Raw genomic sequence first — 18,093 nt, 5'->3', positions numbered from 1 at the left:
ACCAGAGTGCATGGAAACGCCGTTTACCTTCCCGCCACAGTAGTACCTATTTATCTACTTGCACTGACGTGCTTTCAAACTGCTAGTTTGGCAGGAGCTGGGACAGAGCAATGGTAGCTCACTCCATTGCAGGGATTCGAACCGCTGACCTTCCAATTGGCAAGCCCAAGAGACTCAGTGGTTTAGACCACAGTGCCACCTGCGTCCCTATCCAGTTGTTAAGCAGTACTGTGAACTGTGCCTAAAGGAAAAGACAGATTTCACAGTCTCTTGTGCTCCATTCTTCCCTCCCACCCTTTATTGCCATTTTCATACATTTCCTAGCACTTTGTACAGCTGCTAGTGTAGAACGTTTTCTCTGTGCTAATGAACTATCATAGATGATACAGATACTCTTCATTTCCAGTATATATTTGTGGCTCACATATGATAAGTGCAAATACAAATAATAAAATATTGGCATCTTTGGTAAAGGAATTAATCAGTTATTTGTGTACAAAGATAAGAAAACTGTGGCATGCTTTAAAGAAACATCTATGCACGCCTGTTTCCATCAAGGATATTTTTGTCCCCTTCCATGGGTAGGTAGAGGAGAAGGGAATTGCTCTATAGTTGTTGCCTAGGTGTAAGGTCATTTTATCTTTCCATTTAGATTAGCTGCTTCCTAAGCTTAGGGACTGGGATTCTGCTTTCACTACAGAAAACTTCATTCTTGTGTGCAGTTTAGATTGCTTTGACTCAAAAGAATGACTCCAAACTGAAAAGGGTTTAGAAAAAGGCAATTGATCCCAGAAAGTCCCACTTTTCCTTAAGACATCCCTATTTTCAATGGAGAAATATTGGAGGATATGGTAGGACCACCCTATTTTTATCAGAGAAATGTGGGTGAGGATGGAGTTATCCTCCCCCCGAGCCATCTGAAGGCAGACCTGTATAGGGATTTTTTTAAAAAATGTTTAATGTTTTATTATGTTTTCATATATGTTGGAAGCTGCCCAGAGTAGCTGGGGCAACACACAGTCAGATGGGTGGGGTTTAAATAGTAAAATTGTTGTTATTATTATTGCTGTATTACTACTACTACTACTACTACTATTATTATTATTATTATTATTATTGAATAGAACATCCCTATTTTCATCGGAGAAATGTTGGAGAGTATGCTGAGTGAAAATAAACAACAAAGGCAGAAAAAAGGGAGGATAAAGAAAAAGTAAAAGCTCAAAAAATGAATGGAACCAAGAATCCCAACTAGAATGGTCAATGTAACTTGTCAGTGTTAGCTAAGTCTTGTATTCAGTCTCACCAAGCTACATGTAAAATGATGAGTTGCTTTTCTCTGTGTATCGACCTCATAGCAACATCTCTTTTTCTGAAATTGAAATTCTTACCTTCTCACTAACATAAATATTTATCTTACATTACATTTTAATAAAATGTAGGGTTCCCAATTTGTTTCCACCCTTGTTTCAAATATTTGAGGAAGCATAAACAGGTATTTTAAAAGCCAACATTCACACCTTGATTAGTGGATCTGTGCAGGCATGAATTCTACTTCTTAGGCAGAGCCTCACCAGCTGCCTATGGATGCATAAACAGAGCTCCCCCCTCAATAGAACAGTTCATTTTTGAAGGAGCTAAGTGTGCAAAGGAGTACATGGATATCTGGAGGAAGAGGAGGGGGGAACTCAGTATGTAAACATGTAAAAAGCTGTGGTTTAGATGGAATAATTGTATTGCAGTATGATGCAAAGTGTACAAGATGGATCTGTTCTACCTTCACTGTTGGAGGCAACGTGCCTCTGAATGCCAGCATCTGGGAATCACAATTGCTTTTACACGCAGCCCTGTGGACAACCACAGGCGTCTTGTTTGCGATTGCGAGAACAGGATACTGGACTGGACAGGCCTTTGACCTAATGCAGCAGTCTTCTGTTATGTCCAAAAACCAAAAAAGTGTGTGATGCTTAAATAGCCATTGAGGAAGAAAATTAGCTAATTTAAATTAGCTTGTAAGTTTTCTCGCTTGAATTAAACTAAATAATAATAATAATAATAATAATAATAATAATAATAATAATAATAATAGCAGGCAATTTATTTTTATATTTACAGTGCCCCTAATCAGACTTGGAAATTATTTTGGTGTTGGTTAAAATGGGAAATATATTAATCTAAACTGGAGCATCTGAGATTGAGGAAAAGTCTGGAATTTTTCTACTATACCCTGAAAGGGAGGAAACATGCTCACTTTAGCTTTCTGCCATATTATGTCTCTTGTTGATTTTCCTAAATTTTACTTTAAAAGTAAGCCTCCATCTCCTACTGTTCCAGGCATATGCTTATAGTAAATACATATTCTAAATCTCAAAAGCTAGAACCCAAAATAATTATATAAAATATTGTGATTTCTACAGCATTTTAAAAAAGGCTATCCCTAGATATCTCACATTCTGAGTTAAGAGATACAGAACAGCATGAATGCAGTCTTTCTATTGGCCTTTGGGGTGATTTGCTTTTCAATGTATTTATGCAAATATGATATTTCAAGTCTCTTAGCTTCCTGCAACAAGAAGTGCAGAATTTTAACTGGGTCCAATTTTAGGATGTGTTTCTACAGTGACCACCAAGTTACTGACGTCTGTATTTTAAAATAATAATAATAAAAATAAATGCTTGTTTATTGTTGAATTTATTGAAGAAAATACACCACAGGACCTTTCTCAGCATACTTGTAAAAAGGGAGAAGCATACATCCTCACACTTGCTCTTATTTTCTTATGCCAGACAGTACAACTGAAGTCTTCACAAACATATATGTGACCAGCTTTGGACCAGTTTCAGATACAGACATGGTGAGTCCCCAGAGCGAAATCAATTTTGGCATGAAATTATTTTGTTAAAAATATATACCCCCAACCATTTTACAGAAAATTTCACAAGGAACCAGTATGCTAAATTGTATTACTGTATTATCTTGATGATGGCCAGGAACTTCCAAGGCATGGCTATGAAATCTGAGTATCAGGGGAAGCACTCTGGACTTCAGGGCCAGTTGCCATGCCATATCAAACAAAGCTCCATGAAGAAGAGGAACTTTGATTGGCCAGCCTCATTTTCAGTTGTAGCCACTGTGGTATAAAGTGAACGAGTCTTCAGATGAACCATCTGGTAGGGATGTTGGAGAGAATGGGTGTGCTGGAATTTATCAGCCAGTGTTGTTGGCTGCAGGCTTCTAGTTTTATGAAAATGAGAATCAGCCACTGAGCATGGCAGCTTCCCATTCCAATAATAGACTGGCTGTAACTTCCATCGCTGTGTATTGGCAATATATATTGGTGAGCTGCTGAGGAACATTTAGTGAGGTCTCCCAGCCTCCAAGAATGAACCATTTGGAGGCACCATTCTCTAAATGCATACATTAAAATTGGGGCTAGAACACAAACGGTCTGATTCTAATAACAAAGATAACATAGCTTAGCTATAAAGGGTGTTTACAGGCATATGAGGCATATGTGCTTGGAGAGGTGAATTCATTGACTGTGGGAGGGGAAGAGAAAAAAAATACAATTTCTGAAAGAGTCACTCAAAGAAGATTAGTAATGACATTTTGACTTTCCAGGAAGCACGTGGTACACAAATGTGTGACACACACATGGTGTGACCGATTCATTTCCATACAGGTGAAACTAAGCAACCATTTTTACCACACCAGGGGTGAGATATTCCAGGTAAAAGTCCAAGATATCAAACTAGCACTTACACATTTGTTTCCAGTAGTAATTACTCTTTCAACCTTGGAGAGCAAAACTCAAGCCTGACCCAGTGTCAGACTCACAGAATCCAATTACAGCAGCATTTTCTGTCAGGCACAGCTGAAGACTGAAGACCCTGCAGGCAGCTTAGGACATGCCTTTTAAGTAATCTACAATCTGGCAGTTTGAGAAGGTTGCCATCCTGGAGTCCATGAGACTTTGAGCTCTTCTCATAAGGATCACATGCAAGCTGATCTTAATATCCCGCGGTGTCAAATGTTCTGCTAGAGAAAACCATGGGCAGCAGACAGTGTACTTGATCAACGCAAGAAGAGGCCATTATTGACAAGAATAAAATATTCAGAGTTGTAACTAACAGCTTAGTTTGAAGGGCTTTAATGTGAAGTCGGAATGCTTCTCTTGGTGGGATGAAGAGTGTGACAGTTTTACCAAGGAAGGGTAATTGATATGCAAAGTAGCTTACCAGGATCAGAATAAAAAACAAGAAATGGCCTTGTTAATTTGTTGACTAGGAAGCTTCATTAAATGATGACATTTGCTTTTCAACCAGGAAGTTCATACTTCTACCATCTACGGAAAAGTAATTGATCATTCTAGTCTGTAGACCAAAGTTAGAAACACCACAGATCCATACATAATTGCTATAAAGAAGTGTGCAATACAAATATAACAGTAAGCAACTGCAAGAGCCCATAAAAACTACCACACTGACAATATGTTGTTATGAATTTCACTATTAGAAACCCCAGCAATAAATAAGAATAAATAGGCTCTTGAGATTCATACTTTTACTGAAGCAGCTGTTTGACAGAAGGTAGTGAGTTCAGGCCATCGGCTCCTTTAATCATAGTGCTCCCTTTGTTTTTGTTTTTTTTTATTAAAGATTTTCTTGGTTTATAAAAGTGCACTAATGTTACATGGGAAAAATAGTGCTCCCTTTGTTAAACAAAAAATACAAACGGCTCAGCTTAGCCAATGTTACATCTAATGCAACTCTGTCACCAGTTGTCACTGAATTTGTCACATGTTTTGATTTCAGTCAAAACGGGTTCTTCACTAACATGAACACAAATTATTGATATTAGCATCATGTTGAGCTCCTTTTCATTACACCAGTGTGCCTTGTTTCTCCTGACAAGTGTTAAACGATATGCCATTTGAGTTTGTCCAGGGCATTTCTCATTAGTGGAAGGGCTCTTGTTACATTTCCCAAATCCCTGCTGAAATAACATATACTGAATAAGGCACTTCAGGAAGACAACTGGCTATAGAGCATATGTGGTTTATGCATAATGATTAAGGATAGCAGTTACTCAAGTGAATAGCAAAATTTTATCCATATGACACAAAGCGTTACATCTTACTTTAGCAGACACATTCTTTTATTAATATTGGTCACTGAGGGCTTTATTTGCCATTGTGGCACATGTTAAGTGTGAAACACTTTTTTATTATTATTCTAGTGAGGTGGGTGGAGAATTCACTTGGCAGCATTTCACACTTGCTTTGCTTGGGTGTAAATGAGAACATAAGACACACAGCAATGGATAACAGAGTCCTAGTTAGCATTTACAGAAATGATTGTTCTCCAGAGAGCACTTATGGAAATGAAAATCTGTGTCTCAAAATGACAGCCACAGTCATTAGCTGTAGGTCTCAGTAGTCAGCTATATAAAAGTGGTTAAAGTGGTTACTAATGCCAAGGGCTGACATTAACTCTGAAACGTAAAAGTTACTTTCCACTTTTTAAAAATAAAAATGTTGGCAGTGTTGAATAGCCAGCTTCCAGATAATTCTGTGCAGGGGCAAACCTGAATTAATATACCCCATACTTTAAAAGGGAAACTAATGAGAGATCTTCTGAGTAGGATTGCTTTTGGTGTGCAATGACATAGAAATGCCATGTTCAGCTTCTCAGTATAGTTGGGAAAATAAATATTTCTTTGGGAAGGAGATGCAATTAGGTTTCCTAGGCAGTTTTATTTTTTGCTTCTTTTTATTTTTTTAAAGGAAGTTTTCTTTAAAAACAAAAACAAAACCTCTTTGTTTTATAGCATAAGGTTATTATTTTGGCATTGTCTTTCCTTGGTTTTCTGGCTATCCATTGTTCAGAGCCACCTCATATGCATTTAGTGGTGGAAACACAAGATTGAAACCCCTACTCACAAAGCATCCATATTGGCTTCAGTCAAGTCACTATCTGTCAGCCAAACATGGAATCACAGAATTGTAGAGTTGGGAAGGCGCCACAAGGGTCATCTTATCCAACCCCCTGCAAGGCAGGAATCTTTCACCCAATATGGTGCTTTAACCCATGACCCTGAGATTAAGGAGTCTCATGCTCTACCAGTTGAGCTATCTACCTCACAGGTTGTTGCTGTACACTTTAATGAAGTGTGAGCCTAATACATAAATAGAAGCGGAAACACAAGTAAGCTACCAATGAAGCTATGATAAACAAGGCCATGTTTCCCTTTATTTGAATTATTGCTATTGTGGGATGTAATCCACTGAGAGCAGTCAAGTACAACATTCCTTGTTTTCCTAGAGTGGACATGCAAGGGAATGTTTGGTCCAGCCAGTCGAAACTTCCTGTTCCTCCTGGCCTGGAGCATCCTTCCTTGCATGTGACTAGTGGGTGGGCATGACCTTTCCAGACCTGGTAAAAGGCCAAGGCATGCTACCACTCTTTCCCCTTTTCCATCTTCTTTTCGTCCTGTGAACTTCCAGCCAAGCAGTCCCTCAGGCTATCTCCCTTATGGGGTAAACCTGTTTTTATACGTTTGTAACTTTAAGCCTTAAGCCTGCCTTCAGGGATCACACTGTGCTCTGCCTGATCATGATTAAAATTCTTTTTATTGTTTAGACTGTGGTGTCTTTATTCTTTTAGGAGGGATTCAAGGGGTCTTACCAGGAAAATATTAGAACACATTTCCATCTGGACAAACCAGATTGAATTGCGTATTGTCGTAAGAAACTCACACGAGTTTGCAACTCGTTTTCTGCTGTGTAAAGGGGAATGCACTCTGCTACGTAAAGGAACTTGCTAGGGAGGATATTAATAAACAATATATCCTCTCCTGCCACCCTGAACATTCCCACAGCTACAACTGTTTAGAGTCCTGAAGAAAATGCCTATCATTATGATGGGTGGTGGGAACAGAGAAGTTCAGGGGAAGCTCTCTCCCCACCCCTCCAACCTAGATGTGGCAATTTTTGACTTGGAATGCAACTTGCAACCTTTGTCTGTTGAACTCAGTGAGAACCACAGAGAAACCAGCCCATCACTCTCTCTAGTCTTGTCACTTCATCTGTACTTATCCTCCTCTGGATTCTCATTTCTTGAATACAGTAAAATGGGGCAAAGTGACGAAAGAAATCTGGCATGTAGACACATGCTTACTTATATGTTGAAGCTAATCCTAAAGCAATATATGGGAAGGGAAAGGAAAATGGAGACAAGGAATTGGAGCGAAGGCTTTGGCTTCACCATGTTGCTTCTCTTCCTTCCTCCTGTGCAGATTGCATAGGACATGCACAGCTTGTGTTTCCTGACATCTACCACATGAACAGGGCGCTACTTGTTTTTCAGAGACAGAAATGAGGTAACGTAAGTCAGATATTTTTTTGTGCTTGTAAAGATGACCGCAAGTGGGATTTGAACTCTACCAAGCACTTGAAGGCAAAAGAAATAGAATCTTCAAAAGTCACTCTCTCCTGTGGAATCCTCAGTTTTCAATTTTGCCTTCAATAAAGCAGTTCCTTGTTACCTCTCTGAGATTTCATTTGTTGGTTCAGGCTTGTAGTTTTATTTTCTTTGTTTCCTCTCTCTGTTTTTGTGTGTTTGTTTTTGTGCTGCCTCCTTCTGTTTCTGAAAAAAATAGAACAGAAAAGAAGTGTTTTTCTCCTTCCCTTCCCTTCTGCCAGCCATTTTTCCTTAGCCCTGAATTCCATTCTCATTTTGTCTCTGTGACCCAATATCGTTCGTTCGTTCTCTGTCTCCATGGCAGGACCAGCTGTTTTTACCTCAGCCTGAAGATCCTTATCTGTGTGTGGGCACTTCGTTTCCATATTCCATTTTCTCCAACCCCATTTGTTGACACAACTTGGCGAAAGCTCTCAAGAAGTCTGCCATTCCCTGCTAACAGCATTTGTGGGCCTCTCAGCTCTCTTGGTGCTAGCTAGCTTCTACTTCAGCCCCTGTGCAGGAAAAAAAAAGGCAGACATAGTAATTTCCACTAATTCCTGCCTCCCTTGCATCAAAAAGGAACATTGGCAATGGAAGCCTCACAAGACCCTGGTGCTTGGAGTGCCTTTAAATAGCTTTCCCCCCCTCCATCTTTGAGTGCCAGACAAGGCTCCCCAGTGGTTCCTTCACTGTCCAGGCTGAATTTATACAAGCTTGGAGGTGGAGGCAGCAGCGGGGTGAGAACAGAGTTCTGTAGGCCTATGTCTGGATCCTAAACCCAAGCCCAAGATGGTGAAGTTGCCTGCCTTAGTCCCTAAGGTTATTGAGTCTGAACAGGATACACCTCTTCAACACAACCGTGGCAAATGCAACGGTTATTAAAGGTCATGGATCAGTTTCAAGGATAAATTGCTGCTTGTTGATGCACCGGTGACAGGATCAGCCCATCACATACTTCATCCTAAGGACTTGGATGCACAACTTGAGGACCCTACAGAGCAGGACCTGGATTCGTGTCTCAAGTGAGCGCATGCGAGAGTGGCACCGGTGGTGTGGGCAACTTCTTCTGCCCCCATCTTTGCCAAAGCTTCTCTCTTGAGACTGGAGGACTTTCCGGATGAGGCTAACCCGAAGCTCAATACTCTCTTAAGCTTTAAAAGTTGGCAGCATTTATTTCAGATGTGATTCAATTTTCAGACTGCTTGTTGGTGCCAAGTGACTTGGTAAGGAGAGTTCTCTGGTTGTGTCACTGGGAGGTGGTTGCTGTCTTCTGCTCCAGTTCAGCTATGGAAATCTATGTGGGGGGGGCATGCTCTTAAGAGCTGCTGCACTCCAGGATGTGCTTGTGGAATCAAAGGATGAAAATAAGGCCATGTCCTCAAGCCCATAAGAAGGATGACAAGTGTTCCTTTCAGATCCTACCACTCCTACCAGATCCTCCACCAATCCTACCAGGCCCTTTGATTTCTCAGACCCAACAGAAGAGGGAGAGGAGTTTGGTCCTCCTGTTGCTCCTGGAATAAAGCTCGCAGGGGAACCAGAAGCCAGCAACGAGAAACATTCCTTAGATTTCGTTCATTCAACTAGTTCAGAAGATACAAGCATCAATTCTGAAACCAGCCTATAGGAGGTCTTCTCTCCCTTTATTTGTACAGATGTCACGCCACCATGTCAGACCTTTGGGTCCTGAAGACCATCAGACAGGGTTTTCATATGGAATTGACATTCCTATCCCCCCCCCCAACAAAGGGGATTTCTGTGCATGTAACAATATGACCTCCGGGCCTCACCTTGTTATATAGTTTTTTTCTTCCTGCCTGAGTTTTTTGAACTACGCATGGTCCAGTCTGTCTGAGGTTCCCCCCCCCCACTTTTTATTGGTTATTTATCCAGCAGAGAGTGTTTTTTGTTTGTTTGTCTGTTTTCCGTTGGCTGTTCCAGTCATCTGTTCTGCTTCTTCTTCTCTGGCTTGTCATAATGGAAAACTGAGAATTTCAGAAGAGATAGGGGATTTTTGAAGATTCTATTTGGAGCTACAGATTTGCCTTCAACCACCAGGTGGAGCTCAAATCCCATGGAGGCCATCTTTTTACATGTAGGGATACCCCCTTTACAGGTAAGAACCCAAATGGTCTCACTTAAGATGAGCTTAAATCCATGTCAAATGATACTAGTAGACACCTCTTACTTCATGCCTAGAGTAATGTAATCATAGAACTGTAGCATTGGAAGGGACCCTGAGGATCATCTAGTCCAACCCCCTGTAATGCAGGAATATGCATCTGTGTCATCCTGGAACATTAAAGAGATTCATTACATAAAGTGCAAACTACATGTTATCCTGCAATTGCATGCAGTGAAACTCGTGTTTTCCTCAGCCGTGTATTCCCACCAGTATTCTAGACCAGAGGTCAGCAAACTTTTACAGCAGGGGGGCCAGTCCACTGTCCCTCAGACCTTGTGGGGGGGGGGCGGACCATATTTTGAAGGGGGGGGAATGAACGAATTCCTATGCCCCACAAATAACACAGAGATGCATTTTAAATAAAAGCACACATCCTTCTCATGTAAAAACACAAGGCAGGCCCCACAAATAACGCAGAGGTGCATTTTAAATAAAAGGACACATTCTACTCATGTAAAAACACGCTGATTCCCAGACCGTCTGCGGGCTGGATTGAGAAGGCGGTTGGGCCGGATCCGGCCCCCGGGCCTTAGTTTGTCTACCCATGTTCTAGACCCATTTTATCTCACTAGATCTAGAACTTTGCAGAGATAAAAGTTGCTTGGTGGTGTGGTGGAGTTTCGGGGGGAAATAGAGTAAAGGGCAAAAGCTAAGCAGTCCTTTTCTCTCCACTTGCTTTTTACTTCATGGTGTACTAGGTACATGCAACTGTATGCTATTCTGCCCCCCAGACTCCTTCGAAATAAGCTGGATGTCTCTATTTGTTCCCAATCTGACCTTACTTTCAATCACTGCTTTACAAGTGTAGGCTCGGTGCATTAGTAACAATGCTTTGAGTGAAGGATGCAGAGATGATTTTCGGCTTTATTATGTAGAATAATAGAGACCATCAAAAGGAAGGCAAAGTGCAAGGATAAAGCAGATTGCACCTTTGGAGATTCAGCTGTCTTGTAGCTGTTTTTATGAAATGTGTAAGCTTAGTGTTGTGATGAAAAAGCCCTAAAGAATTGCAAAGAGGCCAGTGATGTAAATTTATTCTGACATTAGCCTGAGAGGAAAAGCTGTGTTCACTTTTAAAAATTAAAAAGAAAGTTACTCCCCTCCCTAAAACACAAAACAGAAAAACAAATCAGTAACTCTGAACAGTTAATCACCATAATTGACAAAGGAAAGCTATAACATTAAGTCCTGATTTAAATAGCTAATTGCATATTCACTTCATTTAGAAAAAATGTACAGCACATTCCCTTACAATCAGGAAAAAGAAGGGTGGATTTAGAAAATGTGTTGGTGTCCCCTGCCCCCATTGTCCTCATTGCCATGTTGTAGGAATTCAGTGCTGTCCAAAGTATTTCAACTGTTAAATCCATCATGCATTGGAATCTTTCTGAAGCCCCAGTTTCACTGCAACAAGAAGGGAGGGTTTTTACTGACCCCTCAGTGTATTAGAGGAGTCTTGGCCATACAAGGCATATTTGCAGTTGCCCAGACTGAAGTTTAGACCCACTCTGGCAATTCACTACAGAGTTTTGGCAATGCAGATGGTGTTAGTTTGAGGCATATTACAGATTCTTCCCACGTAAACTTCTTGTTCTACCCTTGTGGTATTTGGGGGGACGGGACGGGACAGGACATTGCCTCAGTGGTTCCCAAGCTGCTCATGTAATAGTATAATAGGCTTTTAGAACTTCTGTCCTGTTGAAAACCTAGTCATACTTTTGCTACTTGGCACTTATGAGGTCCTGGTGACCATTCTGAATAGTGAACTTGGACATTGAAAAGACCCCTGTGCTGAATATATGAGAGAAATGTATAGAATAGTTCAGCATGTGCTGCACCCCTGGAACTCCTCACCATTTGGGAACTGGTTGAGGAATACACTGTTACTATTAAGGATGGGAGAGAAATTCAGTTTGGTTCACTTTTTTAACACGGACCTACCTAATCCATGGTTCTCGAAGCAATGCTTCAACCGAAATGCGAGTAGCCTTCAAAATTTGCACTTATTTTAATTTTGTGATTTTGGTTCTGCAACACCGCCCCCCCAATGTTTACATTAGGGTCAAGCGTACCAAAAAAGTGCACATATTAGTGCAGATAACAGAAATGCTCATAATATGGAAAATTGCTCGCAAAATGTGTGTATTAGGATAAATATGCATCAGATTGGTTTTTGTGAGAACTTTTCTTTTTTTAATCAAACTGATGCAGAAATGTGGCAAAATGCATTTAAGAGGGGGGGGTGAGAAACTGAAATTGACATATTTGTTTATCTCTAAATACTGTTGTTCAAGTTTTTTGTTCTGGCGAAAAGACCATGACAAACATGTAGCAATAATATTAATAAAATAATACAGAACATGTATCCATAATATAAATCAACATCTACGATGTAAGAGAGAGAAGATACCAAAGACACCAACAAGCTTAAATCTAGCTTGATTAATTACTGTTGTTAAGGAACTTTCTTCAGAATCCTTATTGATGTTTGGCACAAAGGTTAGAATTCATTAAAAGGGAGCAGTGAGGAATTACTAAGCAACAAAATGAATTGAGGGAGCCACACCACTTTTTCTGAGTGTGTCTCACTCAGGTATATATCATAAAACATCTATGCTCAGATACCTGGCAGAAGTGCGTGCTTTGAACATTTGTTTTTGAAAATGCTGTTTGCGCAAAACAGCTTCATTAGCTTCCTAGATGTGTTTCTGATACAGTACAGTAATGCTATTAACAGTTCTGAAACTAAAACAAGGCAAAATTAAATTTGAAATGCTTATCACTAAATTGCCTTATGACTATGAAGATGGTATGAAAAGGAATTGTGTGTGTGTTTATTTTAAAAAAATAAGTTGAGAAGCAATAATTTGTAAGCAAAAGATATATGAAAATGTCTGTGTTTACCAAAAGTATGATTCAAACACCCCTAACATCAAATGGCGAGGCTACAGTGATTTTGGACTAGTCATTCGCATGTATCCAGATTCAACCACTCATCCAAAAGCACTGATAACTGATCTGAACAGCTGGATTTCACTCTCTGATTTATCAGCCACAAGGGAGGTGGGCATATACTTTTATCACTTACAGAAATTTACACATGCCAATATTTCACATCTACTTGTACCAAGTAGATTTATGAGATGCTGTTTAGTGAATACAAATGCATAACAGAACATCTGCAACAAAAGGTGAAGTTTTCAAGGTTGGAATGTTGCCAAGGCCTACACTGAATTAAATTTGGAACATCACATCCCACACTCACATCCAAACCTTCCATAAAACTGAATATCTCTTATACTGAATTTTGCATACAGGAGTAGAGAAAGCCCAGCCAGATTTCATCTTGAGGCTTTTAGGTTAGTTGTCAACTTTTGAATTCAATGGTGTGCACGCCCAGCCAAATTTCATAGATTTCACCTTATAGAGCACTTCTGACTTGGAACAAGTCTGACTCTGTTCTATAACTGAAGAGGGTTGCAGTTCAACAAGAACTATCCTGATCCACAAGCCCAAAAGGAGGGCCAGTGTGAGTGGTTTGGTGCAGGGGTTCCAAAAACAGAGGGGTCACAAACATCAGAGTGATCGGTGCTAGTGCTTTATTAGAAGAAGGTGAAAACTGACAGGACAGCCTCCAGAGCCCTGCTGCACTCCGAAACAGCAAACATTCATTATAACTTGTCTGTGAGGGGCTAATTTGTTAAACAAGCTAAGTAAGCTGGCAATAATAGCCCAATTAACACACCCCTTGCAAAGAGGCACCTTCCCAACCCATCTCTCAGATAAGGCAGTCAGCATGAGAAGCCTCCCCTCTCCCAACTAACTAAACCAAAACTAAGGCTTCAAAGCAAGCAGATAAGCATATACCGGTATGATCTCCTTGTACAGCTCCTACCAATTAGTCCCGGGCTTATCTTGCCTACCAAGGTGGCGTTTACAGACCTTCCAGGACATTTGCACCATTTGAGTCTACACAGTCTGCCCCTTCAAGTTAACCCTAACAATCTACAAGTGTGTTCTTCTGCAGTTCCCTTGGGGTCTCGAAGGAGGGGAGTTGTGTTACTCATTTGTTACTCAGCTGCAAGCAAAATCCACAACAATATAAAAACACACACAAAAAACCAATCCTATCACTATAATTGTGACAATAATCATTAATAAGCTGTGCCACTATCCTCCAAGCCTTTGGAACCTGCATCACAATCCTCCATGTTTCTTGTTCCAAGTTGGCTGTCTTAGTGCTATCTTGATACAAAGCATGCACCCTTTTACTTAGGAAGCCAGGTTTATCTGGATCTATATGCAGATAAAAGCACAATCCCCCTCCTTGAGCAGCTGCAAACATATATAAAGCTAGCCTGTTTTGCAAGACAGCTGCTTTCACAGCAGAGGTTTCCTCATTTAGGGCAGCCAACCCCAATGCAGTGGTGTTTAAAGCTGCCTGCAATATCTCGGCAAACTCATTGACCTTCAGCATGGTGAACATAATTCCAGCAGGTGGAATCAATACTATCAAATAATCACCATGGTTAAAAACTGATCAAAGTCCATCTTCCTTTCCAGGTTCGCCAATTTAATGCCCTGTCACTAGACAGGGCTGGCATCATCTGATACAGTACCCAAGGCAGACCCAGGTAACATCATCCATGCCACCCTGGGGGCAACCACAGCCAGGCATAGTTCCCACATACCCAATAGGTACCGTTTGTTACCACCCAGTAAATCCCAGGGGTCTGGTCCAGTTAGTCCCAGGCCATAACATGTCTGTAGTGGTCCTGACTCCAGCAAACAACCCAAGGGTGTCAATCCCATGCTTCATATGGGTTCCCTCTTACCAGATCTATTATAGGTTGCATTTTGTTGGTCCCAACAAATCCCTCCAGCTTGTGGGATGGCATATAAAGGAGGTCCAGTGCCGAGGGCCTTCTGGCGGTTCCCTCACTGCGAGAAGCCAAGTTACAGGGAACCAGGCAGACGGCCTTCTCGGTATTGGCACCCACCCTGTGGAACACCCTCCCACCAGATGTCAAAGAGAAAAACAACTACCAGACTTTTTGAAGACATCTGAAAGCAGCCCTGTTTAGGGAAGTTTTTAATGTTTAATAGATTATTGTATTTTAACATCTGTTGGAAGCCACCCAGAGTGGCTGGAGAAACCCAGCCAGATGGACGGGGTATAAATAATAATAATAATAATAATAATAATAATAATAATAGTTATTATTAACCATATGAACCCATCCCATATCTGCTTAGTATGACCCTAATCCCTGCAGGATACATTTTCCCTTCTCATCTCATTGCATTGACCGAGAAGGTAAGATTAGAGAGCAACTCTTGTACACACCGGGGTACTGATAGATAGGACAGGGTGCATTTGCTTAGCATTGCATTCAAATAACATTGCACCTCACAATAATCATTTTTTATCCAATGGCTTGAAATATGCTGGGGAAACCACCATGTCCTTGCACTGGCATCTGTGTGCAGATCCGGCAATTATAAGAGTCCGTATTTTCTGCTGATTGATGGGTCCAGTCGAGGTAGAGATTTCCAATGCCACTGTGGGAGTTGATGACAGCCAAGGTCCTGGTCTGCAGGAGGTACAGAAACATCTTGACACAAGTGTGGATACAGTCAGTAGAGGAACCTCAGGACCCTCCAGATTATGATGGCTGTGACTGCCACTATCCACTCCAGGTGCAACCTTTGAACAAGCAGACAAATATAATTTAGGTGCAATTCTAGGCACATCGTCTCCTTGTACCAGTACTACACAAGTAGCTGTCCCAGCTAGGCTCAGCATTTCAGCAGCTTGCAATTGGCCAGAGGGCTTCCACCAGCAGACTGAGTTGAGCCAAACCCTTTGCTTCCCCTGACACTGCAGCCACTACAGCCTGTTCCAATATGAGTTGAAGCCAGGGGCATAGCAAGGGGGGCATAGGGGCCGGACCACCCCATGTTCCATAATGGAGGGGGTGATAAATTATCAAGGAACAATTATGCTCTACTAGGGCGGTTCATTAAAAAACTTTTTTTTTTTAAATGCCTTCTCCAAAGGTCTTATCTTACTATACTAGGGATTATATAGCTATACAGTGGTACCTCGCTAGACGAATGCCTCGCTAGACGAAAAACTCGCTAGACGAAAGGCATTCACTAGCGAAAGGCTGACTCACAAGACGAATTTTCCTATGGGCTTGCCTCGCAAGATGAAAAATTTTCGCGATTTTTTTTTCTTTTTTTTCGTCAAACCGCTTTTCCCTCGTTGGTGCTTCGCAAGACGAAATTTTTGCTATACGACAGCACTCGCAGAACGAATTAATTTCGTCTTGCGAGGCACCACTGTATATGAAATTTCATGCAGATCGGTTATTATCTTGACCCTCCTCCACCAAAATAGCTATTCACTTGGCTGTTTTCCTATGTCGTTAAGGCTGAAATTTCAGTTCAGTGGAGCACTTACTGTTCCCAACCCTAACCCTGTGAAAAGCCATCTAATTAGACTTTAATTTGATTTTGAGATGTTTTCAGGAGGTAATTTAATTATTGTTTGATTTTATACCAGTGTTATGTATCTGATGTTAGCCACCCTGAGCCCGACTTTGGCCGGGGAGGGTGGGATATAAATAAAAGTTTATTATTATTATTATTATTATTATTATTATTATTATTATTATTATTATTACTTGTTATTAATCCTTTGTAAGAAAATATGAAATAATGTAAAACCATTTTTGCAGGGGGGGGAATCAATGGGGGGGGACCAGAAATTTTCCACACCGGGTACCACCTGACCTTCCTACGCCTCTGGTTGAAGCAACCTTTCCCCAGCCTGATAGGGCAACTTATGTGGAGCTTGGAGGATTGGTTTCACTTCTTCTTGGTAGTCAGGAGTCTATCACACCCGCTAGAACTTGCACTGCTTTCAAGGGCCGCCCAGATCTTGGGGCTGTTCTTGCATAAGTGCCGGTAGGAGTTTGAAGTCCCAGTCATAGAAGTCAAGTATGCATTCCTGCAGTAAACATTTCATTCTCAGGCCCACAAAACACTGCTGAATAAGCAGCCACCTGCATTCCCATTTGTTTTGCCATTGCCTGTGCTTTATCATGAGTATACCATGGGGGTGTTCTACTTCCATCTCTGCTCCCCAAGCATCTTGATACATGGCTATAATCCAATCAAGTAAACAGTGATGGCCTTGCATCTTCTGAGACCCATGCAGCTGCTGCCTTGGAGCTGGGTGTGCAGCCACATTGCTCACTGCCTCTCCCAGCAAGAGACTCAAACTGCCCTCTCCTTCATCCCACAAATGTAACAGCCAGGCCAACAGTGTTTCACGTGGCTACTGATGAAATTACTTAGCCAGCTCCATGAACTCACCAGATTTATCATCATGAGCACTATTCACCTAGATTGGCGAGGCTGGGCCAGCACCAACCCTACACTGTTTCACTTTAGCCTGCACCAAAGGACGTGCAGCCAGCGTTGTTCCCTCATCATCACCCTTCCTCATTCAAGGTGCTCTCCTCAGCTTTACCATCCCATCCTGATGGTGACCAAGCAAGTCGACCAAGAATAGTTGCACCCTAGGGCTATGCAAACGTTGTCCCCTTTTCTGTACACATTGAGAAGCCAGTGCGAGCAGCTACTTTTCCTGCTTCTCTAACTTTCCACCTGAATCCCTTACAACAGGGGTGGCCAACTCCCAAGAGACTGTGATCTACTCACAGAGTTAAAAACTGGCAGTGATCTACCCCATTTTGGGGGGTTCAGGTCAAAGTTGTTAAAAAAAATTGAGGAAGGAAAGCCCTGTTTTGGGGGGTGCAGGGCAACAATGTTGAGCTTTTTAGGGGGGAGCCAGTGATGTACCAATGATCTACCACAGACATCCAGTGATCTACCGGTAGATCACGATCTACCTGTTGGACGTGCCTGCCTTACAACTTCACAGATGGTAGCTTGCATATCTCTTTCCTGAGCCACATCCTCCGCCATGGCCTTCATCCACTCCTGCAAAGCCTTCAAGTCATCTCCCTGCATTTTCAACACAGGCAGAAACATCCAGCCCACTGCTGAGGCTGCTTATCTTTCCCCAAGGGTTTCAGTGGTTAAATTCAGCTGCTCATAGGCAGCGGTTATAGCTGCTGGATCTACTTAGATGACCAACCCTGGGAAACCCCAAACCCATCCAGCACCTCTGCCATAGGCACCCACCCACTCTCCCTAACTCCAGCCAGGAATTCGCCGTCTGGCTGCTGTGGCTCCCCCAACGCATCCTTACTCTGGAATCCTGCCAACTGTGCCTATTGTCCTGATGTTTTATTATGTTTTTGTATGTGTTGGAAGCTGCCCAGAGTGACTGAGACAACCGAGCCAGATGGGTGGGGTATAAATAATAACATTGTTGTTGTCTCTATCATTATCATTATTATCCACAGGCC

General features: G+C 41.6%; 1 protein-coding gene across 2 annotated transcripts in view; it reads left to right on the top strand.

Moving 5' to 3' along the window:
• The window catches only part of GABRA2 (gamma-aminobutyric acid type A receptor subunit alpha2), a 69,951-nt gene that overhangs the window by 28,408 nt on the left and 23,450 nt on the right, over positions 1 to 18,093 (top strand). For both annotated transcript variants that reach the window (XM_033160728.1, XM_033160729.1), the window contains one exon: positions 2,788 to 2,855. In XM_033160728.1, the coding sequence (XP_033016619.1) occupies positions 2,788 to 2,855 (68 nt within the window). The remainder of the gene's footprint in view (positions 1 to 2,787; positions 2,856 to 18,093) is intronic.

This window comes from Lacerta agilis, chromosome 9, assembly GCF_009819535.1.
Source record: "Lacerta agilis isolate rLacAgi1 chromosome 9, rLacAgi1.pri, whole genome shotgun sequence".
Classification (NCBI taxonomy): Eukaryota; Metazoa; Chordata; class Lepidosauria; order Squamata; family Lacertidae; genus Lacerta; species Lacerta agilis.
The sequence above is the reverse complement of the archived record's forward strand: the minus strand, read 5'-3'. Positions and strand labels throughout refer to the sequence as shown.